At 37.3% G+C, this 27,960-nt stretch overlaps 1 protein-coding gene across 1 annotated transcript; it reads left to right on the plus strand.

Annotated features, from left to right (window-relative positions):
* The first annotated feature begins 1,156 nt into the window (after positions 1–1,156).
* Cd53 (CD53 molecule) lies at positions 1,157–26,524 on the plus strand. Its single transcript, XM_005076593.4, has 8 exons — positions 1,157–1,322; positions 13,187–13,265; positions 14,983–15,171; positions 18,772–18,846; positions 19,342–19,437; positions 23,382–23,462; positions 24,546–24,629; positions 25,604–26,524. Exons 2-8 carry the CDS (start codon positions 13,203–13,205, stop codon positions 25,673–25,675), a joined length of 660 nt encoding a protein of 219 aa, XP_005076650.1. The 5' UTR covers positions 1,157–1,322; positions 13,187–13,202; the 3' UTR covers positions 25,676–26,524.
* Positions 26,525–27,960: the final 1,436 nt, after the last annotated feature.

Raw genomic sequence — 27,960 nt, forward strand, 5'->3', positions numbered from 1 at the left:
CCACATTTAAGTCTAGGTCTTAACCCTCATCAAAGAAACTTCACTTTGCAGCAGAGACAAATATAGAAAGCCACAACTGGTCAAAATGCAGAGAACATCTGATCATGAAGGTGCCCATACTCAATGAATGCATTTCTCACACCTAAGGATCAGAGAACATGGACAAGAGGATTGAAAGATTGCAAAAGCAGAGGACCAGGATTTCAAAGTGGTTTTTACTTCACATTTCCTTGCTGGTGAGTGATGTTGAACCCTTAAAACTATTTGTTGGACATATATACTTCTCCTTTGGAGAACTGTCTCATAAGGGCATTGGCCAATTTATCAACAAGCACTTTTGAAATTTTTGGTGATTAATTTGTGCAGTTGTTTAAATTTGTAGATATCTAACTTCTGTTTGACATATAGCCTACAAAGACATTCTCTCATTTTGTAGGCTATCTGTTCTTTTCTGGTAGGCTCTTTGCTATATAGAAGCAGTTTAATATTCTGTAATCACATTTTTCAATTCCTGGGAATATTATTTCCTGTTCTTTTTGGATTCTATTCCAGAAGTTTTGCTTATACTAATATTCTGAAGTGTTTCCCTAATGGTTTCAGCATTTTAGGTTTTAAATCAAAGACTTGAATTGACTTTGAACTGATTTTATGCAGGGTTAAAAGTTACAGATCTAATTTAATTCTTCTGTTAGCAGCTATCTAATTTTGTCTGAACCTCTTATTCATTACACCATATTTTTCCCAGTGCACATTTTTACACCTTTGTCCAAAAGTAGCTAACCATACACATACAAGTTTATTTCTGTGTCTTCTATTCGGTTCTATTGTTCTAGAAGTATGTTTTAGTTTTAGTTCCACACTGTCTTTGCCACTATGGTTTAGTAGTACAGTTTGTGGTCAGGTAGTGGGACCAAGTACACAAGAAAAGATCCACAGGTAATTCCCAGGTGCAATTTCAATGGATGAGCACTCTTCTCCAGACAGGAATCATCACCCAAATCACTGTAGAGTTCCCCAGCACTCAGATTTGTGTGTCAGGTCTTTGGTTCCCAGAAACCAGCTTAGAGTAGCTTGTGGGTGGATGCCTCTAAAAACCACTGGGGAACAGTTGAATATCTGAGCCTAAGAGAGAACACTCAGTCTCACTTCCTCACTCTTCTTGCTTGGGTTTCCTGTCGTCACAACATGTTCATATTTTTTCTCTCTTCACTTCTCCTTTTACACAAATAGACTCAGACTTCTGTGTTACCAGCCTTTGCTGGCCACCTTAAAGATAATCAACAAATTCTACCTGAAGTACTGAGGGACACTGCCTACAAAAGGTAAGACTTAAGATTTTAACATCTCTGAAACAGCTAATGTGGGGCACAGCATCTTAAGAGTTCTCATACAGCTCTCTAGTAACTTTAAAATTTCTTACTTCACAAATATTTAGATCAGCAGTTCCCTGAGGCAATCTGGTTAGAAACACTTGGATTTACTATGTTATCTGATATCTCTTTGTGCCTGAGCTTCCTTGAGGACACATCACTACAGCACTGAATTGCTTACAGTGTATGGTGGTTTCTGATGGTTGAAGTTTTCTGTGTAAGATGAGTTTACATGGGAGAGATCTTCTATGCTGTTTGTTCTTTCAAAAACTTGAATTTTGATTTTAAAGTGGGGAGAGAAGTAATAGAGTGAGTTCTTTAGAACACTTGAGTTTTGATTTTAAAATGGGGAGAGAGTAATAGAGCGATTTAGAACAGTAGGCAGGAGATACATTGTCTTCATCAGAAAACATTTTATAAGGAAAGTTGGTGCTCTGACTGTCATGCTTTGGTAGAAGATGGGTTTAAAAAACTCTGCAGTGCAGTATGTGTCTTGTAACTGTACTTTATGATTTTATTCCTAGGCACCTCCTAAGGATGCTTAGCTTTGGGGCTTTCAAAGAGCAATACAAACATTATGATCTAAAGAGTTTCTTTCTCCACATTAACTAATCCTTGATATATGATGCATGAACATTGACAAATCTTATATAAAGTGTTCATCTGAAAGCAAACACTCAACTTGATACAGCAGTAGTTTCCAACTCGTGGACCAAAATTAATTTTAGGTTGCAAGTATTCAACATAGGGATACTCAAGCTTTGGTCCTAATTTTCTAAGACTAATATGGTTCTTCATTGTCAATACAACATGTCTGTATCAGGTCTTTCTTGGTCCAAGAGCTGCGAGAAGCTAATTTGATTATGAGCTAAACAAGAGAGAAGAAAGTCCCCTGTGACCACATTTACTCACTTAAAAATCAGGGGAGAGAATGGGGAGATAGCTGCAGCTTACCAAATCTCCCTCAGAGGCTACCAAACCCTATAATAGAAATAACAACTAGTTTTTAGTGAACTAAGATAACAATCAAGGGATAGGCACTCCTTGAAGTCTGACACAGATTGGCAGGTGCTGTGGATAAGGAGGAGAAATGAGGGAGAAAGGAGAACTTGTAGAGTAATAGTTCTGTCCTTAAAGAACTCTTCTGGGCAACTATACATGTTTTAGAAGACTGAGACAAAGAAAAATTGTGTCTGCTGGGTGAGCAAAGTTTTGCTTTCTCAATCTTAAAACGGAATCTTCAGTATTTTGAAACCAGTTGATTAGGAGCAGATGCTGAACTGAAATGTGGTTTCCTGTGGGGGCTGGTTAGATTATTTCTCTTTTACACATAACATATTCTCTTATCTTTATGTCCACAGGAAGTATTCCAAAGTCCAGGCCTTCACAGCTACCTTACTACAACTCAAAGGAAATCAGCTTTGTTTGTTAACAAGAGACAAAGATAGAAAGGGGAAACTCTACTGTTTTCTTAGCCTCTTATGTTGTCTGGTTAGCCTCTGATTGGCCAGGAGCCTACAAACTACTGCTTTCTTTTCTGATTTCTTACTACTCTACAATGCCCCAATGGCCAGCCATTGAGCTCAGGTTCTGAACACACAAATACAACTGACGTGTTTGTCAATCTCAGACATAGAGGTACAGATAACACAATACAATGTGCTGTTTTCTATAAAGTAGAGAGAATGTACACAAAATACAGGCGGTTAGGAGTCTGCCAAAGATTCCTTGAGAGAGAAGACTGACTGTTATGAATTTATTATAGAGACTGGGACTATTAACACTTCAGTTACAAAACATTACATATTCACTCAAAGGAGTATTATTTCCTCACTCTCTGCCACAGGCATGATAGAAATGAAGCAAGAGACACTACTCACATGACTACAGGAAGCACCAAGCCTTTTCTCCTACTTGACAATTAAAAGTAGATGGGAAGTTTATTGGACAAACAAGTCTTAGGTCTATTCCAGGGCAGATCTATGCCTGATACTTAGACACAACAATTTTGGTAGACTGTGACTTTGAATTGGGGAACAGAAGCAAATTTCTTCCTCTTTGACTTGGGTGTTTGATTCCCTTTATCAGAAGGAAGGGTAGAGTTTTTGTGACCTTATAGCCATTCTTTTTTCTTCAGTTTCCTTCCAACAACTAGTATGTTGATCTAGTTATAGTGCCTTGTGTTCACAGTCAGCCTACAGCACTTATTTATACCTCAGCAAGCATCCACTGTGTAGGTCACTCTGTGCACTAGGCATCTGTCCTAAGGATGTTATTAGGACTAGTTACTACTTAAGTGTAGATGTTGAAGCAAAAGAATCTTGTAGAAACCAGACACTTCTCTGATGCTAGGTAAGAGGGCAGTTGGGTGCTTGGATTATGAAGACTGTCTGAACAAAGGTTTTGAGAAAGAAAAAATATATACTTCCAAAGCCACCATGTAAAATCTCACAATATAAGTGTTGGGCTATTGAGGCAAATATTCTCTATTGATTATCCATTTTCATCAAATAGTAATGTGTTTTACTGTAAAGTTCCTTATGGTTTTAATATAATAAAGAGGATATGATATCTACTGGATAGACTGTGGGAGAGCTCTGAATAACTAATCCTAGTTTAAGTAATTGTCTTCTTAATAAACATCTCTACCTGTGCTAGTGGCCAGTAGCATCTTGCTGAGTCCCCAAGTGGGAGGAACACCTCCCACTATCATTTGGATTCATCTTTCCTCACTTATTCCATTTTCTATTTCTTGACCTTATTTTTCTTTTCATGAAATTTTTCTTATAAAAGGCAAACAAGTTTCACATTAAGCCCATAATGGCTCCCTCTATTAAGGTACCTCTTTCATTGCCCTCTTTCTCTGTTCTTCCCCCAACTCTTCCTTTCTGATCCATCATGTTCTCCTCCCAAATTCCCATCTCCCCTCCTTTATCTCCTCCCTTCCTCCCTTTTCAGTGGTTCATGTATGTCTTTTTTAGGGTCCTCCTTGTTTCCTAGCTTCTTTGGGTTTCTTGATTGTAGGCTGTTTATCCTTTGCTTCATGTCTAATATCCACTTATGACTGAGTACATGCCATGTCTTTCTGTGTCTGGATGAGGAGAATGGGAGGACAGGAGAGAGCACATTGTATTGTGTTTTGTGTACTCCTATGTTTGCCCTCCATCCATTTACCTGCGAATTTCAAGATGTCATTGTTTTTACCACTGAGTAGTACCCCATTGTGTAAATGTACCACATTTTCTTCATCTATTCTTTGGTTGAGAGACATCTAGGTTGCTTCCAGTTTCTGGCTATTGCAAATAATGCTGCAATGAACATAGCTAAATAGATGTCCTTGTGGTATGAATGTGCCTCCTTTGGGTATATGGCTAAGAGTGGAATTGCTGGTTCTTGAGGTAGATTGATCCCCAAATCTGGCATTTCAGAAATTTCCAGGAATCCACAAGGATGACCCCAACTAAGAATCTATGCAATAGTAGAGAGGCTACCTTGTATGCCCTTCCCCTATAATGAGATTGATGACTACCTTAAATGCCATCATAGAACCTCCATCCAGTAGCTGATGGAAGCAGAAGTAAAGATTCCCAGGAGCACTGAGCCAAACTCCTGAAATCCAGTCATAGAGAGGAAGGAGTGATGAGAAAATAGGTGAAGACCATGCTGGGGAAACCCCCAGAAACAGCTGACCTGAGCATGTGGGAGCTCATGAACCCCAGTCTGACAGCTGGGGAACCTGCATAAGACCAAAGTAGACCCTCTGAATGTGGGTGTCAGTTGTGGAGGGGCTTGGGCAGTCTACAGGGCCACTGGCAGTGGAACCAGTATTTATCCCTAGTGCATGAATGTGTTTTGGGAGCCCATTCCCTATGGAAAGATACTATCTCAGTCTAGATACATAGGGGAGGGACTACGTCCTGCCCCAAATGATGTCACAGATTTTGATGATTCCCCCATGGGAGGCCTCACTCTCTCTGAGGAGTGGAAGAGGAGTGGCATGGATAGATGATAGTGGAAGTGGGAGGACAGGAGGGAGAGGGAACTGGGATTGGTATGTTAAGTAAGATTGTTTTAATTTAAATAAAAATTAATTTAAAAATGCAAACAAAACTTTTAAAGAAGCATTTCCAAGAAACAAAATGAGGAAAAAGCTTATTAAAGCCTTTTCAGCCCCTAGTATATTTCACTCCTGAGACCTCTCAGGGTGTCAGGGCCACTCTCAGGATGACTTGGTCTTTTACTCAGCACTCACTGGACCCTGGGGACTGAACCATTCTGGAAATTCTATCATACTGTCTCTTTAGAACACCTGTGAGGGAAATATTAACAGTCCTATTTAAAGATTTGGACGTTTGATAGATTAAGGAAGTTGTCCAAGGCTGTAATTATGATTAATCACAGTGCTGGAACTTAAACTAAACCTGATTCTAAAATTTTGTTTATCAAGGCATGATGTGTATACTTTGAACTCAATGAGTCATCTTCACCAAGTTACACTGATCACATCTGGTTTTTCCATGCCTGGAGCAACTGCAGTCAGAGATAACTTGCAATCTGACTCTACTTGATCCTACCTGAATAGCTACAAGTCCACCAAAGTTCTGCACTTTGCTGAAGCTGACATTAGGTTGACACACAGGCCCATGTCTTAATATATCTGTGGAGCATATCAACAAGAGATATGTTCTCCCATAAACGTCTGCCTATCTTGAGTTGATATTTACTGGCCTGTCAATAAATAGACCTGTCAAAATAAATAACCTTCAATGTAATGACACAAGTATTATGAATAAGAAAATTTCAGTATAAGAAAATTGTGTGGCTTTGTAAGTATACTCCTCTCTGACAGACCCACATGAACATTAACTTACAAGTTTATTAATAGGTACACAGTAAATTCATTCAATTTTGTTTTTTAAATCATTTCATTTACCTTTTGAGAGTATAATTACATCATTGCCCCTTCTATTTCCTCCCTACAAGCCCTCTTCTATACTCCCCACACCACAGATCTTTTTCATATTCATGGACTTTTTGTCATTAACTGTTGCCATGCACACAGACATTGCTATAGACAAAATTATAGCCTGTTCAGTTTGTATAATGTTACTTACATGTATGTTTTTGGTACTGACCATTTGGTAGTGGATAACCAATTGGTGTGCTCTTCCCTGGAGAGGATTATTTCTCCCATTCTCAGCATCCTTCAGTTGCCTGTAATTTTTTTTGTCTAGGTTGAGGCCTTGTGTGCTTCCCCCAGTCCACATTCGAGTATCTACTGTTGTCCTTGTTTAACTCATGTTTAGGCAGTCACACTGGTGAGACTTCATGTGCATAGCTTCCAACATTCCTGGGAGACAGAACAAACTCCCTGATGTTCTTGGTCTTACAGTCTTTCCGCCCCTTCTCTGTAATTATTCCTGAGTCTTAAGTATGGAAGTTGTTTCATAAATGTCTTCATTGGGACTGGGCTCCATAACTCCTTATTTTGATTGGTTGTAGTTTTCTGTAGTGGCTTTTGTCTGTTGAAAACAGAAGTTTCATTGATGTGGCCTGAGGACTAAACTTATCTGTGAGCATAAGGATAAATATTAAGACTGTAGTTAGGGATTATGCTGGCTTGGTAAAGTGGCATTTGTAGGTTCTCTTACAGGATGCACAACTTCACTAGCCCTAGGTAGTTGGCTGGCATTTCCTTATTGTTAAGTGGTCTTAAGTACAACTAGAGACCTGTTGGTTATCTCCAAGTTATGCTATGACTGCATCCTTTGGGTAATCATGCCATGTTGGTTGTTATGGCCCATAGGCATCATTTCTGTGTAGGACTATTGGTAACTTCTCTCCTTTGGTTGCTTACATGACATTTAAATTGTCACTTACTTTCAAAAGTTCTGACCATGGATTTATTGCATTCTCTACTGCCTTGTTTTTGGTTTTGTTTGAGAAGCACTTGTCAATATCTCATAAATGGTCAATCTAAAAGTAAAGCTCCTTGCTGAAGTTTCATATTGTCTCCTGAAACTGGATTTTATAAAGACAGAGTTCAGTAACTGGTAGGGGTTTTAAAATTTTCTGTCTAACCACAGCCACCTCTAAACTTGTTCTCACTGAAAGCAAGAGTAGATGATGCTGCGATTACAGATAGAAAGAGAGAGATACTAGGAACCTGCAAGATAGTTCACTAGTCCAAGATCTTTGCTTGGAGTCATTAAATGGTGTTTAGCTCTGGCTTCCAAACCGGGTCCTGGGATGTGGCCTTAGATCATTGTGGTTTAGTCTTGAAGATTTCCTGGAAATTGACGTCAGGAGCTTTCTTCATAAAAAGAATACTGTGAGAACGTTGTGAGTCATGGGGGGCGGAAGTGGCAGCTTTTAACTGTTAGGTAGGTGTCAGTTCCTCTGAATATTACACAGAAGGGTGGGAGGCTCAGACTCTGGCTAGTAATGGTGAAGAAAGGGTAAGAGAAATTTGTCTTGGCTCTTAAGAAAACAGGGCCATTGTAGCATTTTGCAAAAGTAATGGCCATATTCACCAACGGGGCAGATTTTATCCTTCAATTTGATATGACTCTGAGCAAAAAGAAAGCCAGAAAGGAAAGAAACAGATATTCTTTAGTTTTCTGTGAAAGACAAAATCAATGATGACACACCCAGTTTTGTGGCCATCTTAGTTATTGATGAAAATGGATTTACATGAATCTGAAAAAGCTGTGACAGGACTCAAGGATGCTGGGACTTATGTGACCCTAGGAAGTCAATGATTTGATTACCTCCTGTTAGTTCTGTACTACCATTGCCCTATCGTACTTTGCAGGCAGGACTGATTGTAGGTCATAGGTTTTGTGGCTGCATTGTTCACATTTCTTTCAGTAGCCTGCACTAAAGAGACTAAAATATAGTGGTTAAGGTTCCATGTAGGCACTGGCTCAACTTCTCCATGTTTGATAGATTGTGTGGGTATTACCTTGGAAATGGGACAGCACTGTCAGTTGGCAGAGATCAACCTTTTGTCTTAGTGATAGTCTTTCCATGGGACCCCCTTGACCAACAACTCAATAGAATGCAACCTAGTTCTACCACTGGAATCATAGCCTGGTGACAAGAGATGGCTTGTTGAACCTCTGTATCCCCCATTACTAGAAACCCTCACTGGGCTTACTTTTATAAATTCCATAAAGTTTCCACTGCACTAGGTTTACATACCATCCCTTAAGGACCCCTAAAATCTCAAATTCTAGTCTTTTTTTCCTGCACGCTTTTCCTCTACCCAATTTCCCCCAAATCTGATCCTCTCCCATCCTCTTCCCAGCCACTCCCAGGCTGCCAGTAAAATCTACTCTATTTACCCATCCATGGATATCCACTCCCCACCCCCAGAACCTTCTTCTTTAACTAACCTATAAATTGTAGCTTTGTTATCATTTACTTAACAGGTAATATCCACCTATAACTGAATATAGGCCATATTTATCTTTCTGAGTCTGGGTTACCTTGTTCAGGATGAGTTTTCTAGTTCCATCTATTTACCTGTAAATTTTATGATGTCATTTCCTTAACAGATGAGTAATACTCTACTGTGCAAATGTACACTTGTCATTTGTATATAGGAGGTATATGGTTTTCTTTTGAGTTAATCTGTCTAGCTTCTTCACTGAAAATGTTTATGAGCTGTAGGAATTTCCTGGTGGAATTTTTGGGGTCACCAGTATATACTATCATATCATCTGCAAATAAAGATATTTTGACTTCTTCCTTTACTATTTGTATCCCCTGATGCCCTTCAGTTCTCTTATTGATCTAGCTGGAAATTCAAGTACTGTATTAAATAAGTATGAAGAGAGTTGACAACCTTTCGTATTCCTGGTTTTAGTGGTATTCGGCTTTTCTCCATTGAAACTTATGTTGGGGGTGGGCTTGCTGTAAATTGCCTTTATTATGTTTAGGTGTGTTCTTTATATTCCCAATCTCTCTAAAACTTTTAATATGAAAGGGTGTTGGATTTGTCAAAGGCCTTCTATTTATTTAATGTGATGATTATGTGTTTCTCTTTCAGTTTGTTTATATGGTAGATCACGTTTTTGATGTTCATATATTGAATGAGCTCTGCATTTCTAGAATGAATCCTACTTGATCATGGTGGATGATCTTTTGATGTGTTCTTGAACTTTGTTTGCAAATATTTATTGTGTATTTTTGCACCTATGTTCGTAACAGAAATTGGTCTGTGATTCTCTGTCTTTGTTGAGTCTATATGTGGTTTGGGGATCAGGGTAACCATGACCTCATAAAATGAATTGGGCAATGTTCCTTTTGTTTATATCTTGTGGAATAATTTGACAAGTATTGGCCTCAACTTTCCTTCGAAAATCTGGTAGAATTCTGTGCTGCTAAAATCTGGTAGTGTGCTCTTTTTGTTGGGAAATTTTAGGTGACTGCTTGTATTTCACTAGTGGTTAATAGTCTGTTTGAATTGTTTATCTGGTCTTGATTTAACTTTGGTGAGTGGTATTTATCAAGAAAATTATCTTTTATTTTTAAAGATTTTCCAATTTGGTGGAGTACAGGTTTTTAAAATATGTCCTTATAATTCCCTGGATTTTCTTGGTCTCTGTTGTTATGTCTATCTTTTTGTTTCTGATATTAATTTGGATATTCTCTCTTAGTTTGGATAAGGGTTTGGTTATCTTGTTGATTTTTCAAAGTACAAACTCTTTGTTTTATTGATTCTTTGTATTGTTCTGTTTGTTTTGATTTTTATCTCAGCTCTCAGTTTGATTATTTCTTGCTATCTACTCTTCTTAGGGAGGCTTAGTTCATTTTGTTCTAGAGCTTTTAGGCATGCTGCTAATATGAGCTCTCTCCTGTGGTGATTCCCCTACAGGCTTTACAGCAGACAGGGAAAAGACTATCTAAAAAGAGACAAGCATGAAACTCAGATTAGCCCAATTTTGTTATAACTGGTGCTTGTCCAGGACTTCTAGAGTCTGACCCACATAATTTTGCTTTAGCCATATTTAAACACAGGACAATCTTAGAAAAATATTCAGATAACAGTTAACTGAGCCCCAAGTGCACAATCTAAGACATGTTTACATTCAAATTCCTTACAAAGTACATTTGGCTATTTTCACAATAATGGGTACTGTTGACTTAGAAATAGTGCCCCAGATTTAGAGTCTAGGGAGTTGGACTGTGGCAAACATGATGCTTGTGACCAGGGTGTCTGGATTGCCCTGGTCCTAAGATAACACAGGAGTCATTTAGGTTGTTGTAAAGCACAAACACTCACAGAAATGGGCTTTATGGTCTAAAAGCAATGAACAATGATTGTAGATTACTTTTATTTTGTTGTTGGTAGTGCTGGTGGAATTGGTGGTGGTGGTCCAGAAATAGTATGAATAAAACTCAGACAATACTGCTGTTCACAGTCCAGTGTTTACTAAAGGTATTTAAATAATGTGAAGTTAACTTTTCTTTATTGTGCAAAACAATTCCTTAGGAAGCCGACTACTTAAAAGAGGAAAATCCACTTCTAATCATACTTTCAAAAGATGCAATGTATAATAACTGGTTCCATTATTTTGCGTGTATTCTGAGGCTCAAACATCGTGGTGAGAGCACAGAGCAGAGCAAAAGTGTTCTTATATGTTTGAGAAAAAGAGGGAGATGAAAAAAAGAGAAGAGACTGGGAGAGATGGAAAGATAAAGAAGGATATATCCTGCAATGGCATGCCCCCAGTGGCCTAAAGCTTTCATATAAGCTGCACATCCTAAATAATTTATCACCTTTTGATAGCACCATCAGCTGGGACCAAGGTTTCATTTAACACATGAGTCTTTAGGGGCTATTTAAGATTCAAATCACAACTAACAAGAAAACCTGGTCTACTTATCTATGCAGTAATGTTGGTCTTGCCTCTGTTCTATCAATTTTCCTGGAGGATTTCCTTGAATATTTATTGTAGTGTAGATCTGCTGAGGAGAAATTCCCTTAGCTTTTGTACATATTATAGTCCCACTGTATGAATACAATGAACAAATCTCATATGTATCTTATATTCTTCACCATTTTCATTGATCTTCTTTGTCAGGTGAGTAAATTATTTTAATCTAGTTTAGAATTTATTACATGTATTAATTCTTCAAGTATTTTTTTCTTTTTTCCTTTGGAGACTCCCATTACAGACAAATTATAACACTCAACATTACTTCATCTTGAGATGCTCTATTTATTTAAATTTTGTTGCATGTCCTTTCTTGATATTTTTCTTACTACCTTAAAATTCATTAATTTTTTCTTATGTAATATCTACCATTATCTTCTATTAATACTTCCCAGTATATTTTTATCTTAGGCTATGCTGTTTTAGCTTTAGCAGCCTAATTTACATATATACATATATTCATTATGTAACCTAGAATGATGTCAGATTTGTAATCCTCCTGCCTAAGTCTCCCCAGCACAGGGATTACAGGAATTTGTCATCATCTTCATATTCATATCTTAAAATGAGATTGTCCTGGTTTATCTACATGGACATTGTTTAGATATAATGCTATCTCTCTTTCTTTCTTTCCCTTCCCTTCATTTTCGTCCTCTCTCCCTCCCCATTCTCTCTATCCCTCGCCTGTTTCTCTCTCTCTTCACCCTCTGTGTGTGTATCTCCCTAATGGCATATATGAAAGAGTGATAGAGCTGGAACATGATGTACTCCTCTTGTACTCACATATACATATATGCATATACAATGTAATACATCTTATACATCCACACAATGGTATCCTTGCTAAAAATGAGATAACCTCATTTAAAAGACTGTGTTCAGCCAGGCGGTGGCACATGCCTTCAATCCCAGCACTTGGGAGGCAGGAGCAGGCAGATCTCTGTGAGTTCGAGACCAGCCTGGTCTACAAGATGTAGTTCCAGGACAGCCTCCAAAGCCACAGAGAAACCCTGTTTCAAAAAACTAAAACTAAAAACTAAAACAATAAGAATAAAAGACTGTGTTCATATTGTGGTCAATTTTAACTTCCTCATTATATATTTGTGTGTTTCATTTCTGCTATAGGATCAGCGTCTATTGGAAGACATTTAATGCTTTGCCATGGTCATATCTAGAACAGAAATATAATAGATAATTATGCATAAAAGGACAAATGAGGCATATGTATCACCTTGTACTTTCATATGGAGAGGTTTATAGACCATTCCATGACAACTGATAAAAAAAGAGGCCATGAATTTCAAGAAGAGTTGAGAAGGGTATATGAGAAGGCTTGAAGGAATGAATGGGAAGGGATAGATGTTGCCATTAAAACACAGTTACAAAAATAAACAACAACAAATTTACTAAGTAATGAATCTCAAGACAGTTAAGTAACTGGGTGATCAAGTCACTGGCCTTCTACTCTATGCATCGATCATCTAGTCTTGGCCTCAAAAGCTATTCTTGAGTAGCCATATATATGTCACTAATGTCACACAGGACCAAAAGCTCTGGCTTATTTTGTGTCACTGTGACTCAGGTTCTTGTTAGAATAGCTTTATTGTTGGGTGTTGAGGCTTATGGTAACACCAAACATTGCTTACTGAACATTCAGTGTTCAAGATGATGGTTTTTCAACCTGGGCTTTAGTTTTGAAAGTATGGAAGCAGAGATTTGGGGAAAACTTTCCAGAGAAGAGATGAATAGATCAAACACAAGATGGTGGTGATAATCCTTGAACTATAAACACTTGCAGTTTGGAGTCTGTTGTGCTACCTTACAGTGCTAAATTGTCATAAAAATTCCTTTCTTATTCCTTCTGTTTTTTAGGTCATACTATCCCAGCATGGGCATGAGCACTTTAAAATTGCTGAAATATGTCCTGTTTTTCTTTAACTTGCTCTTTTGGGTAAGTATCTCCTTTGAACATGTCTGAAATAACACCCCTCCATCCCAGCTAATCTGTCCTTTCTTCTCAGTTAAATAATATAGTATAGAATATGAACTGTGCACACCTCGGTAATATCCAAAACATTTCATATAGGTATAAGGGAGTAATAATTTCTTCCCCTCCTGCTATTTTGTCACAGTATAAGTCTACAAAATTGAAAAGTATCAGTGAGTTAATAATGGAGGTGCCAATTCTGTCTGGGGTCTCTAGGGTAACATTGCAAATAATTAGTATTTATAAGTGAGAAATGGACTACAATTTGAGTGTCAGATTCTATTCTCTCCTCATCCCTGAACCCATGGAAGAATATTGACAAAGAAACCATGGAAGTTCTATTTTGAACTTTTAAAAGAATATCATTAATGGCTTCTGCAGTATCTAGGCTAATTTGTATTCTTACTAATAGTGTGAAAGCGCTTCTTTTTCTGTCATTCTGGTCACCATTTATTGTTGATAGTTTTCCTTATGACAGACATTCTGGTAAGATGAAGTGGAATCTCCATTTAGTTTTAGCAGTTGAAGATGCTAAACACCTTTTTCCATATATTTATTGGTGATGTGTACTTCATTATTTTAAAACTGTTCATTTTTATTGTTCATTTGTTGCATTGGTTTTTCGTTCCATTTTTCTTCAAATTTTGCACTTCCGTATGATCTAGCTCTTTTACTTCTTATTTTGTCTTCAAAAGAATGATAATCACCTTACCACAAAGATACTTGAACATCTCTGATTTTTGCTGATGCAGACTAGACACCCATCTACAAAGGATAAGGAGTATGTGATGTGGTATATGTACACAATAGAGCTTTTCTTAGCCATCAGAAGAATAAAATTATGCAGAAAACTTTATGGAATTTAAGTGAAGTAAGTTAGTACCGAATACAAAAGTATGACATCTTCTTCATATGCAGAAGCAAAGAAAAAATAAAGAAAGGCATTTAACTAAAAGGGGACTATTAAGAGTGGGAAGCAGGAAAACACAAAAGAAAAAGCATATAAGAAAGATTAACAAGATGTGAATATGATCAAATTACCCTATGTGCTTGATGGGTAGAAATATAACAATGAAATATTTTATATAATTAATATGGATTAATAAAAATGTAAAGTTACAGACATATATGTCCATACTTGGTAATTTAACATGAAAAAAGAGATGTCCAAACAGAATTCAATATATTGGATTCAGCAGCTGCATTACATATATAAGATGAATCAGTACTCATATGTTTATGAGAATATTCATATAAATTTGGCATCTCTGGTAGTCTCCCTATCAAGATAACCTTCTTTAAACAGAGTGTCTTCACTATGTGGTTGTACTCTCCAAAAGGAAGGCCACATGTGGACCACTGAACAGACAAGAGATATAACATCTGAAGTATAAAGTTAGACATGTAATATAGTAAAGGTGAATATATTAGGTCTCTCATAAATATGATATTTCCTTGGTATCTGGATCTGTGAAGTAAAAGATATGAATGTGACTCCATATACAGAGTGGGTATTTCCTTTCTATATGATAGTGGGGAAACTGAGTGAAGAGGTGACCTCAGGAGTCTTGGGTGAGCAAAAAGTCCCAAATGATTCTGATCTCAAGAAGTTGAGAATACAAATGAGGAGATACTTAAGGACTACATTTACCTTAGAATGATATTAAATTTTTCCTTCCAGGTCTGTGGCTGTTGCATTTTGGGCTTTGGTATCTACTTCCTGGTCCAAAACACCTATGGAGTGCTCTTCCGTAACCTTCCCTTCCTGACACTGGGCAATGTTCTCGTCATTGTGGGCTCAATTATCATGGTAGTTGCCTTCTTGGGCTGCATGGGCTCAATCAAGGAAAATAAGTGCCTGCTTATGTCGGTGAGTCCTTGCATCAACTGTGATATTCTGAGTTGGCATAGATGATGTATCAAGTCCAGGGTGATATGTTTCATGGTAGATTACTTTTGGATGAAATGTATAATTAAAGAGCAGAGAGGGATAGGAAGGCAGTGGTGGTGCACATCTTTAGTTCTAGTACTCGGGAGGCAGAGGTAGAGGGAGCTCTGAGTTTGAGGGCAGCCTGGTCTACAGAACAACTTTCAGAACAGCCAGGTCTGCACATAGAAACCCTGTCTTGGGAAAAAGGGCAGAGAGATAACAAAAACAAGATTTTTGCTTACTTCCTGTTTTTCTTCATTCTATTGCCACTCAGATGCCAGCCTATGGAATAATGTACCACAGTGAGTTGGGCTTTCCTGTACCAGTCAACATAAAGAAAATCCCTGACAGGCTAACCTGACCCTCAATGGAAGTTTTTTTTTGCCCAGTTTATTCTAGGTTGTGTCAAGTTTACAATAAGAAGTAACCTACACAGTCTCTTGCTTGTCAATTTAATATATACAAACATCATTTTGAGCCATAAGTTTCTATTACTTGCTCCATATGTCTCAGGTTACTATCAGAATATAAAATATAGTCCAATTCCAGAACTCTCCTAAAGTCTTACACAATTTTCAAGACTTCAAAGTCCAAGGTCTTTTAACTGTGAGCATCTGTGAAATAAAAAGAAGTTACACATGTAAACATTGTTATTCCAAAAGAGAAGAAACAGGGTATAATAACAATCATGCAAAATGAAACAAAACAAAAAAACAGCAGCCAGTTGTATTTAGGAATATATAAATAATTATTGAAAAAAGGATATGAATTTGCAAAAGAGAAAAGAGAGGTATATTGGAGAATTTCAATGGAGGAAATAAAAGGGGAAATGATGTAATTATATTATAAACTCAAAAAAACAAAAGAAATAGTAAAAAATCAGTTGGTTTTAGATCAAATATTGTAGCTCTAATATCTCACAGGTGGGTCTTGTATTCTAAACTCTAAGCAACTTGTGTAGTTCCATCCCTCCAGTTATGTTGCCTGTAGCAAGTAGTACGTATAGATTCTGTCTTGGGAGTAGGCCAGTTCCTCTCTACATTTGTAGGTCTCCTTTGTATACTCCTATGGGTTTAGAATTTTCAGTGTCCTGGGGGCTCTATTATAACTGAAGCATCACATTCACTAGTGGCCTCTCTGAAGAAGGCCTGACACTAACACAAAGTTCCAATACTCAGTTGCTCTCTGTGAATACTTTATACCTTCAAAACTAGTACCACACACATGGTACCACATTTTCAGATTCTGTTACAAACTCAAGAAGTAGCTTTGTCCCTTTGGGCCATAATGTATCAGCTTCAGAAGCTGTGATGACTCTGAGGAGACAATTTCAATTGTCCAATGAAGCACAAGGAGTTCACATCAGTGGTATTGACTTCTTTGGCAAGTATAGCTGCTTTTTTAGTCCTAGCATGAACAGTACACACAGATTATTGAGCAAAATATCACACTGAAAGTCTACTCCAGTGACGTACAGGAAGGTTTGCTTCAATGCTGGAAATCTCTGATAAATCATAGCTTTGTTCAGCTCCAATACGAACATCACACATAGATTCTTAGCCAAAATGTCACATGAATATTCCCTAGCCTTAGTTAATGACTAAGTCCATGATCTGGACCTCTGCCATCAGTGTTACTCTTAGTAATCCCCTTTTCAGTATCCCACAAGAAAATTCCAGTAAGCTCTGCCCGAATCACTCATGGGATTTTCCAGATCAATATTCCAACATCTTCCTTATTCCTCCAAAAATAACACCACCAGGTTCATTACAGCAGTAGCCCTACTTCCTTGGTACCAATTTCTGATTTTATTTCCTTTGTGTTGCTGTGGTAAAATGCCTTGAAAAAGAGAAATTTAGAAGCAGAAGGTATTTGTTTGATCTCATGAATACAGGGAATATAGTCAATTGTTACAGAACATTAAAGCAGGGACTTACAACATTACATCTGTAGTCAAGATCAAGTAGAGAACAGTGCTTGAATCATTGATTGCTTGCTGTGTATTCTCAGGTAGCTTTCTTTATGCTTAACAGGTCAGGGTTCAGCCAATGAGATAATGCTACCAATAGTCAGGGTTGGACTCCCATTTCAATTAACAATCAAAATATTCCCCCACAGACTTTCCTACAGATCAACCTAGTCTAGAAAATTTATCCATTTATTAGTTGCCAGTGGATTCTAGGCTATCAAGTTGATAATTAAAGCTAACCATGTCTTATCAGCCAAGATTTTATAGACTGATATTAGTTTGTTTCTCACTGGGATCCCAAGGACATGTAGAAGAAGACATTGATGGGATCCCAAGTATATGTAGAAGAAGACATTGATGTTATCTATGGTGTCCATTTTACACTGTCAATAATGGCCCTTGTCACTGTTATCTCCTTTCACAGCATAATATTTTTCCTCAATGTCTGATTGAAATTAGATATTATCTTTCTGCTTAAATCCATAAGTAAGAACATACTTCAAGATCTGACATAGTAACTGATGAAAAATAATCAGAAGGTTCTTCTGAACATAGTGACCCCCCAATGACATAGAGTTCTTCTTTAATTAATGTCAAAGTAGCTTTCATAGTAAGAGTGATACCATTTAGGTAAAGACCTTGCTGAATTCCTTGACTATTAGAAATGGAAGCGATTTGCAGCAGTTCCCTATCAAATAACCAACTGAGGAGTACGATCAGGCTTAGATTTTTCATACTAGCATTGGAGTAGAGGAGATATAATTTTCCTAGAGGACTAAGGACAGAGGTTGGTATAACAATGCCTCCATTCTTATGTGTTCCAATCTCAGTTATCCCTTAAATCATGTGATCAGTCTTTTCTTGCAGATCGATACTTAGAGCCAAGATCAATAATAATAACAGTAATTTAAAAATAAGTGTCATCAAACATTTCTGAAAATGATAGAAAATATCAGAGATGAACAAATGATTTAAGCAGCCAAAATTGTTTAGGATTTTTTAAGGAGAATAAAAAATGAAATTGTGAATGTTTTTGTATAAATGTCATGAAGGCATTAAAATTCTAAATTTGGAGATAAAAAATTGACTTAGAATTATGATTGGGGTCCCTCTTCCTCCATGCAGATGTTCTCCTGAGCTTCATCTTCATCCACCCTACACCTTGGGCTAGGCTTGATCTGATATAGGGGACCAGGACCCAAACTCATGCTTTAATTTTCTGGCTTTTTGCACAAGTGGTTCACTAAGCTGATGCTAAAAATTAATTCAACAGTGTTAGGAAATAGTTAGGTGGTAGCTGATCTGCCTTTTAGAGTCCAGTTGTAGGAAAAGAAAACATATTAATCATAAAACAAGAGAAAACTTAGGAAGCCCTGAGGAGACAGGAGCAGTTCCCATGCATGAATGTGTGTGTGTGTGTGTGTGTGTGTGTGTGTGCGTGTGTGTGTGTGTGTGCACTGCACACACATACAAACATATACACACATTTATATATATGTTTGCTCCCAAGGCAGAGAGAGGTAGATCAGACACAGGGATCAATATCTGATCATGTCTCTGCTTTGCCACAGTTCTTTGTTCTGCTGATGATTATTCTTCTTGCTGAGGTGACCTTAGCCATCCTGCTCTTTGTGTATGAACAAAAGGTAAGTTATAAAGAACATGTCTTGCTCTCTTGCTGTGCTGAGATGGGGAATACACAGTGGAGACGTTAGTAAAACAAAATTAGTAGAAAGTCATACAAATGAAGTAGGAGGATGAGATATTAACTGCAGTTGAGGAGAGAAAAAATAACATGAAGATTGTATTTGAATGATGCCTTGAAAGATAACTGGAGATAAAACGATGCAAGTTTGTTTTCCTCCTGCCTACTTCTCTTTATGGAGCTGGCAATCTTCTCAGTAAGGTTTGACCTTGGCTTTGGTTTTAGCTTTCCTCCCTTGTAAGTATAGTTCTGCAGGGATAAAAGTCCATTATGTATATCATCTTCAGTTTGCCTTCCCATGCATTCTCCCTCATCTTGCTTCCCCAGTTATGAGTCCTTGGGTGGGGGAATATTTTTGGTCTACTAGAAATCTCTTATTTCTTGAATCCATCTTGTTTTTCCTATATCTTCTCTTGTGGAATATGATTTACCCTAGCTGAACACTTATGTGGCAGAGGGCCTGAATGACAGCATTCAACATTATCACTCAGACAACAGCACCATGGCGGCATGGGACTTCATCCAGTCACATGTAAGTACATAAAGAATCATGCTCAGATGAGTCAGATAGAATTCCCAACTTTGGTCCCTAGAACCAGTGTCTCTTTCCTAAAGGTTTCAGACTCAAAGTCCAAATGAATGTCTGTTCTATCACAGGCAGAGGAGCATAGGAATTCATGCAACAGAAACATTTTTTCTGCATTCTATTTCATTCTTTACCAACTCACATAAGATTGTTGTTCAGCTCTAAAAGATGAAATGAAGACCCAAATAAATCATATTGGATGACTTTGTATATTTTGCAAAATGTCATTAAAATATCAGTAGAATAAAGGAAATCTTTTTTAATTTCCCAAGTCACCAAAATCATTACATTTTTTACCTATCCCTCTAGTGTCACATTCCTCATGCTTCTCCATACCCATGAGCAAACATCAACTTTACATTGTTTCCTTAGAATGTTAGGGGACAAATATGGATTAGAGAGCCTTTGCACAGGCATGATATATGTCCGAAGAGTATGATCATCACCCATTAATATGGAATAGACAGTAATAACAGGAAATTACAACATAAAAATAAGAATGGGAAGACTTGGAAAAACCACAACCTCTTTAGATTTCCGATTCCTCATTTGTTTCAATTCAGTTAGAAGTCCCTTTTTAATATTCAGCCACATAATAAAATAAAAGCAAAACAAAATAAATAAATAAAATAAAATAAATAAATCTCTTTATACATGTCACTAGCTTCATATCAACTTTGTCACAGTCACCTCATTGAATCCCCTAAACATTTTGCTGCAATATTCTAAACCAAACAAAATACTTATATCATCTCACTCATTAAAAATCATTAAAGAGTCTGATCATTGGTTAAGAGCACTTATTGCTTTGCCAGAGGATCTGGGTTTTGTTATAGTACCTACCTGGTGGCTCACAACTTCCTTCAACTCCATTTCCAAAGTATTAGAAGCTCTTTTCTGTTTTGCACATGTTCTGTATGCATGTAGTGAAATTACACTCATGCACACACTCATACATGCACACACTCACACAAATTAATAAATAAATCCTCAAATATCACCAATAGTCTATATTCCAATTATTCTAATTTTCTCTAAAATTTCAAGTGTGTAGAATGTTGCCTTCCCCGCCATCCGCCTGGGTCCTGCCACAGTTGCAGTCCCCAGATAACACACAAGACACTATATTAATTATGATGCTGTTGGCTGTTTGCTTGTTTCTTACTGGCTAGCTCTGACTTAAGTATTTAACCCATAATTGTTAATCTAAGTATTTCTCTTACCAGAGAAAAGGGTCCAGACCTCTTACTTTGGCGATCTATATCATGTCTGTCTCTGCCTCTCTTTCCCAGGATCCTCTTTGACTCCTAGTCCCACCTATCTTGCTTCCCTATTGGCCAACAGTGCTTTATTCAACAACCAGTAAGAGACATATTTACAGAGTGACATCTCCCATTACAACTGACTTGAACAAATCAAGATCTAAGAAGGTGTAAATGTTACATTTGGATGAAATGTCTCAAAATTTCTTTCACCCTATAACAGTGTCCTACTCCTTCATATTATGTGTATGTGAGCAAAAATTATGTTATTTGTCCTATAGATTTCACCATTTTCTGTATTTGACTGGTGTATTACCACAGGTATTTTGATAGCAGGAAATCTGTTTCCCAGAAGTACTGTGAATCTAGAGGCTTGATGAGCTCTCTCTCTCTCTCTCTCTCTCTCTCTCTCTCTCTCTCTCTCTCTCTCTGTCTCTCTCTCTCTTTCTGTAAAATAACACCATTTAATTAATTGAGAATTCATACAATACATTTTGATCATATTTGCTCCTCAACTCTTCCCAGATCTTCCACCACTTCCCCACTCACTGAAGTTTGTATACTCATGCTATTTTTAAACCCAGACTTCAGTTAGGGATACCTATATATTTTTGGGTGAGGTCATCCCATAGCAATGTAGTTCACCTGCCAGGGGTATTCTTATACCCTTAAGAAATGACTTATTGCAGCCATAATCAGTTGCCAATAACTCTTAAGCTAGGGATGGGACTTCTTGGTCATTCTACCCTTCATACTTTTTCATTTTTTGTGAATGCTGCCCCAATCACTGTGACTTCCTATGTAAAACTGCCTTAATGTGTACAGGAAATGCTGTTTCCTTATAGTCATCCATTTCTTCTAGCTCTTACACCTTTCTCCCCACTTTTCCAGACAGATCCCTCGACCTTGAGAGGAGATGGTATACTATAGATGTCAGTTTAGGACTGAGAACCCCATAGTCTCTTATTTGCTACAAATTTATGAGTTGTGGATCTCTGTGTTAATCATCATATACTAAAGAAAGAAGCTTCCCTTGTGATTGTTAAATGATGCACTCATCTATGGGTATAGTAATAAGACATTAGAAATTGATTTGCTATTATTTACATTTAGAAAATAATACAAATAGATTCTCCCCAGAAGCCTATAGCCTACGTAGTCACAGCTTATTGCCACACCCCAAATGGTGTCAGTTATGTGTCATAAATCCAAGCAGAAACTTCTTAGTTATATTCACAACATCTGTGTGATGATAGCCCCAATGATAATATCTTACTAGGTTGATCATTATTACAGCTCTCAGTGTCACAAATCTGTAAGATTTATGACTACTTTTCTCCTCTTGTAGCTTCTACAGAACCTTCCAACACTATGAATTCTAGTCAGTGGGAATCGAGCTTCCAAATCAGCTTGATCCCTCCATGTTCCATGACTCATGTATGTGGTGGTTTCAGTAATAGGGTCTTATGAACAAGTTTCAGAAGGTAACCAGTGACACTGGCAATTACTTGTAATATATATGGGTCTATAGGACTTCAATGGCCAACAACTCCAACAAAATTTTTGTTAGTCTAGGGTATAGTAGGGACATTATTGATCAGTTATAGGTTAACTCCATCTAAATGTGTTCATATATATAATATACCTTTGTATGGAAACATACTACTATAAAAGTTTCCATATATCTATATATAAAGATTCCATATAGTTTTCTCAAAGCTCTTTAGTGTTAGTTACCCATACCCCTCCTCATAGTCTACTCCTTATCCTGCCTTTCTATCTCCTAACTTGCTTAACTATTCACATTACATTTTCTCCTTTATATGACAGCATTCTTTCTATCCCCTCTTTCTGGAGAGCATCCCCCTTCCCCTTTACTAGTTTTCTGACCTCTATCTTATATTGCAAATTAAACAAATAATATAAATATTCAAAGTTAGCATCCACATATAAGAGAAAAACATGATTTTTTTCTAAGTCCAGGTTACCTTCCCCAGGATGATTGTTTCCACCTCCATTCATATACCTGAAATTTTCTTAATTTAATTTTTCTTAATAAATTGATAATATTTCATTGCATAAATTTACTACATTTTTAGCATCTATTCATCAATTGATGGACATTTAGGCTGTTTTCAATTTCAGCTACTATGAATAGAATAGCAATAAAAATGGATAAGCAAGTTTCTTTTTAGTAGGATACAGAGTCCTTTGGGTGTGTGTCCAAGAGTGGTATAGTTGGATCATAAGTTTATCCTATATGCAAAACTACCATAGCGAGTTCTTCTTGTTTTCTCATCTAAATGGGTATCTAAATATTCTGTTTCCAATAATCTCATGAGTCAATGTGGTTAGCCCTAGTTCTGTGTTACAAGGCCTCCTGGGCAGAAAGCACTCAATAGGTAAATATATAAACCAACTTTGTAGAGATCTTCTGTGAATAAAATGGTATAACAGTCTCATGAACATTTAGTTCCAAGGAATCTGTAGTAGTAGACAGATTCTGAATTTTCTTCTCTGGAGTCAGAGTTGAATGACAAGCACACTTTTTAATATAAAGTTTAGGATTTTTGTGTTGTTTTTTCTGTTGATTTTCTAATCATCATGTTTGGGGGACTTGTCTTTCAGCTGCAGTGTTGTGGTGTAAACAGCTCAAGTGATTGGACCAGTGGTCCACCATCTTCCTGCCCACCAGGTGCAGATGTTCAGGTAATTTTGTTGTCAATTTTCCTGTTATAGTCTTCTTTGTTCAAACTTAGTTACATCATAAACTATGCCAGAAAGAACCTAAACCCTCCACCTAGAAACAGGGATTTTGGAACAACACCAAGAAACAGCATGGAAACAACACTCATTTACTATAGAAGCATCCAAAGTCTAGGAGCAAGTTAAGAGACACCATGAAGAATATTTTGTTATACTGTTAACTGAGTGGTGTGTGTGTGTGTGTGTGTGTGTGTGTGTGTGTGTGTGTGCACGCGCGCGTGCGTGTTTGGTAGTTTGTGCAAAACTAGCCCAGAGAAATATCTAGATAATTATTGAATAAAAGGTAGTTCTACTTATGTTTAAAATAGAATTTACAGAATTAATGCAGAGTAGCTTGTGAAGTACCTGTTTGTCTTCTGTCTCTGCTTGGCGATGGCAGATCCATTCCCTTTGTGAGATGAGTTAGACAAATGTGGAGGAAAGAGTTTTGGAAAAAGAGTTTTTAGTAACTGTCACCCCTCTTAATTTTGGGTCTCTCTTCATCTAGAAGGAAATGGAGTCATCTTCTAGTAATCCAAATCCCTAAGATCTTGTCTTGACCCCATGTAACCTTTTCAAAGTTTGGAAATGTATAGAAATATTCAGATCCAAGGAAAAAAAACAGAGCAACTACCAGTCAATGTCTCTGGAATTTTATGGGGTTATAATGCCAGTTACTGAAACAGACATAAGTTTCTTGATACAAAGATCACAACACCTAAAATCCCATTCATTACTTTAGATCAGCACTGATTGTTCAAAGAACATAAGGGCGAGTATTTCTGACTTACTTCTTGGGAGATAATTTGACTGTTAAGAGCTAAACCTTCTGTGTTAAGTGCAAGTATACTAATGATATCAGTACAAAGGTCTCTGATTTAATGTTCTCTGTTTTGTGTCTGTCCCTTTAAACATGCAAAGGAAATAAAATATAACATCTTATGTAAATCTTTGTATTAAATAAATACAAAATACTATTCAAGGTAACCTTCCTTATAAGGTTGACATATTGAATGACATAATTCATGCCTTTAATTTTTTTCCTAGGGTTGCTATAATAAAGCAAAATTGTGGTTTCACTCCAACTTTTTGTATATTGGAATCATTACCATCTGTGTATGTGTTATACAGGTAAGAGTTTAATCCCAGGAACCTTATAATGATTAAATGAGGTAAAACATAAAGTCTTAGAACAGTACTGGGGAAGTAGAATGAGGCAATAAAGGTCATATTATTCATGAGTTCTTCTAGCCAAGTAACCAATGATTATATTATCAATTCATCTTAAAACATGAAGAAATTTGTTATAAGAATATATATGACTAGCTGGTGGTGCATGCCTTTAACACCAGCACTTGGGAGGCAAAGGCACATGGATCTATGTAAGTTTGGTTCCAGCCTGGTCTACAGAGTATGTTCCAGCCCAGGCTCCAAAGCTACAGAAAAACTCTGTCTCAAGAAACAAAGAAAGAAGAATATTTATCAAATTAGTGTATCCCTTAGAGTCACAGTCAAATCAAGAGTGCAAAGCAGAATTCTACATTAGTTGCTCACTTAGCTGGTCTGGAAAAATTGACCTTTTATGCTAAGAAGGAAGTTATGAATGAAATTTTCCCTTTGTGCTTGTACTTATTTTGATAAGTAAAATATTGTGTTGTTTTGTTGTGATATATTCACAACACTATGTTCTACCCAAGTATTGGGCATATTATACACTATTTAAGACTTAGTCAAAACTAAGAGTTAAATGCCCTTTTCTCTTCTTGGAAGCAAAGGAAATATATGGCTTGGGCGGAGATGACTTACTTTTCTTAAATTGTTCTATAAAGACAACTTGACTAGATAGCTAAGCTTCTGTGACTTCCTAAGAAGATAAAAATGTTACTAAGACCTTCTACTTTTCCATAATACTATAATTGTCCCCATAGTCTTTCTAATGCTATTCTAATCTTAAAGAGAGAACTTCCTTTGAGGGGGAATGAGTGATACTGGAGAGTGGCCACAGTGTGATGGAAATCTTGCTTTTCTGTGTTTGCAATCTCAGGATCTATGGAAGAAGTGTTTTCTCTTATGAAGATCTCACATTTTCTTAATTCTTTCCTCAGGTGCTGGGGATGTCCTTTGCACTGACACTCAACTGCCAGATTGACAAAACCAGCCAGGCCTTAGGGCTGTGACTTGCAACTGCCCTGAGCTTACAAGACTTATTTCTCTCTGGAAATCCAAAAAGCCCATAGCACGAGGCCCCCAAACAATTACCTGCCTACCTGATATTTTGGCTTTATCTTATCTCTTCCTGTATTGGACCCCTGTCTTATACATCCAAGGAAGAGATTATTTGCCATGAACTTCTCATCTCAAGCAGAAGAAAATCATTCACCAACTGATAGCAGTATACTTATCCCTTAAAGATGGTGAACCATACACGGGTGAAGTTTTTGGACATGAGAGGCCAAGAGAACCTATAGCCCTGGTGGCTCGAGATCTAGGGATAGCTGCAGGTATGGATATAGCTCAGAGTACTGGCCTAGCATATGTGAGCCCCTGAATTTAGCCCCAAGTTCTACAAAAGGTAGGTCCAAGTTTAAATGTTAGATTGAACAATTGTCAAGTCAGTCCCTAGACTCTAAATCATGCTACTTTCACTCTGCATAAGAGACAAGCTAAAAGGAATTTTGGAATCAGATTCTCTGGACAATTGGCATACCCTGTTTCCTTTTTAACATAGGCTTTGGTAATAGGAATGCTACAGGGATCTCTCTCCAAAGAGGAATATTTCAATTTCTTTGTTAAAATAACTATTTGATTTCTCATCCATCCATCCATAAAAGACTATATAATGGCTACTATCTTATCTTAAGCCAGTCTTATAGCTTTTGAATTATATAGCCATAGAACAACCCAGAAGTACTAATATCTCCACTGTGTTAGCTGATAATCATATTCGTGTTTATGTTGTTATTTCTATACCAAATAAAGTTCTGATAAGGCACTATTTTAATAAACAAAATAGTTCATCATCAGTATTCATCAAGCATTTGACTCATTCTGATATTTTTGCTAGCAAACCAAATGTATTCACTATTTCTGTGTAACAAATTAGTCCAAAATATAGTGGAAAAAATCTGCATACATTTGTTTTATCAACTGATAGATTTAAAGACAGAATTTTTGGTGCACACCTTTAATCCCAGCACTCAGGAGTTTGAGGATAGCCTGGTCTATAGGGCGAGTTCCAGGACAGGCTCCAAAACAATGCAGAGAAACCCTGACTCGAAAAGAAAAAGCACGACCCCTAAAAAAGACAAGGTTTTACTATGAAGTCTAGACTTTCTTGAAACATGCTATATAGCACAAATTGGCACCAAACTAATGGTCATTCTGCTTCTACCTTCTGAATATTAGAATTACAGGTATGTGCCACTATACTTGCTCAGGACAAACATTTATTATCTGATGGTTTTAGGTAATCAGGAATGTGGGAGCAGCTGCAAGAAATGATTATAGGTTATTGTTTTTTGTATAATGGTGACTAAGTGGTCAGCCATGTCTTCAGTCATCTCGTCTCAGAGGGAAAGAAATCCACTATATGTTCTCACAATAAGCCTTGGATCATGGTCCCACATATGTTTATATAGGTAATTTCCTGAATAATGAGACAGATAAGACATAGAGTGAGATACAGCAACCAAAATAGAAGCCATAGACCTTTTTTTTAAATTGCCCTTCCCCCCTTTTAATTTAAATTAGAAACAAGCTTGTTTTATATGTAAGTTCCAGTTCCCTCTCTATCTTCTCTTTCCCTGGCCCCCACTGGCCCCCAATCCCATCTCCTTTTGTTCCCCAGGGAAGGCCTTACCTTCCCTGGGGAATCTTAAAAGTCTGTCATATCATTTGGAGCAAGGTTTAGACCCTCTCCTGTGTGTCTAGGCTGAGAGAGTATCTCTCTACGTGGAGTGGGCTCCCAAAGTCCATTTATGTAATAGGGATAAATACTGATTCACTACCAGAGGCCCCATAGATTAATCAGACCTCTAAACTGACATCCACGTTAAGGCGTTTGGATCAGTCCTATGCTGGTTTCCCAACTATCAGTCTGGGATCCATGAGCAACCCCTTGTTCAGGTCAGCTGTTTCTGTGGGTTTCTCCAGCCTAGTCTTGACCTCTTTGCTCTTCACTCCTCCCTCTCTGCAATGAGATATCAGAGTTCAGTTCAGTAGTTAGCTTTGGTGTCTGCTTCTGCTTTAATCAGCTACTGGATGAAGGCTCTAGGATGGCATATAAGGTAGTCATCAATCTCATTATTGGAGAAGAACATTTAAGGTAGCCTCTTGACTATTGCTTAGATTGTTAGTTGGGGTCATCCTTGTAGAACTCTGGACATTTCCCTAGTGCCAGATTTCTCTTTAAACCTATATTGGTTCCCTCTATTATGGTATCTCTTTTCTTGCTCTCTGCTAT

This window comes from Mesocricetus auratus, unplaced genomic scaffold (assembly GCF_017639785.1).
Source record: "Mesocricetus auratus isolate SY011 unplaced genomic scaffold, BCM_Maur_2.0 Super-Scaffold_100009, whole genome shotgun sequence".
NCBI classification, from domain to species: Eukaryota; Metazoa; Chordata; class Mammalia; order Rodentia; family Cricetidae; genus Mesocricetus; species Mesocricetus auratus.

Excerpts from the sequence above, each read along its gene's own strand:
- Cd53 (XM_005076593.4), top strand. The coding sequence starts at position 13,203 with ATGGGCATGAGCACTTTAAAATTGCTGAAATATGTCCTGTTTTTCTTT. Across the intron at positions 15,172-18,771 it reads ATAAGTGCCTGCTTATGTCG|TTCTTTGTTCTGCTGATGAT; the intron begins GTGAGTCCTTGC and ends GCTTTGCCACAG. Across the intron at positions 19,438-23,381 it reads GGGACTTCATCCAGTCACAT|CTGCAGTGTTGTGGTGTAAA; the intron begins GTAAGTACATAA and ends CTTGTCTTTCAG.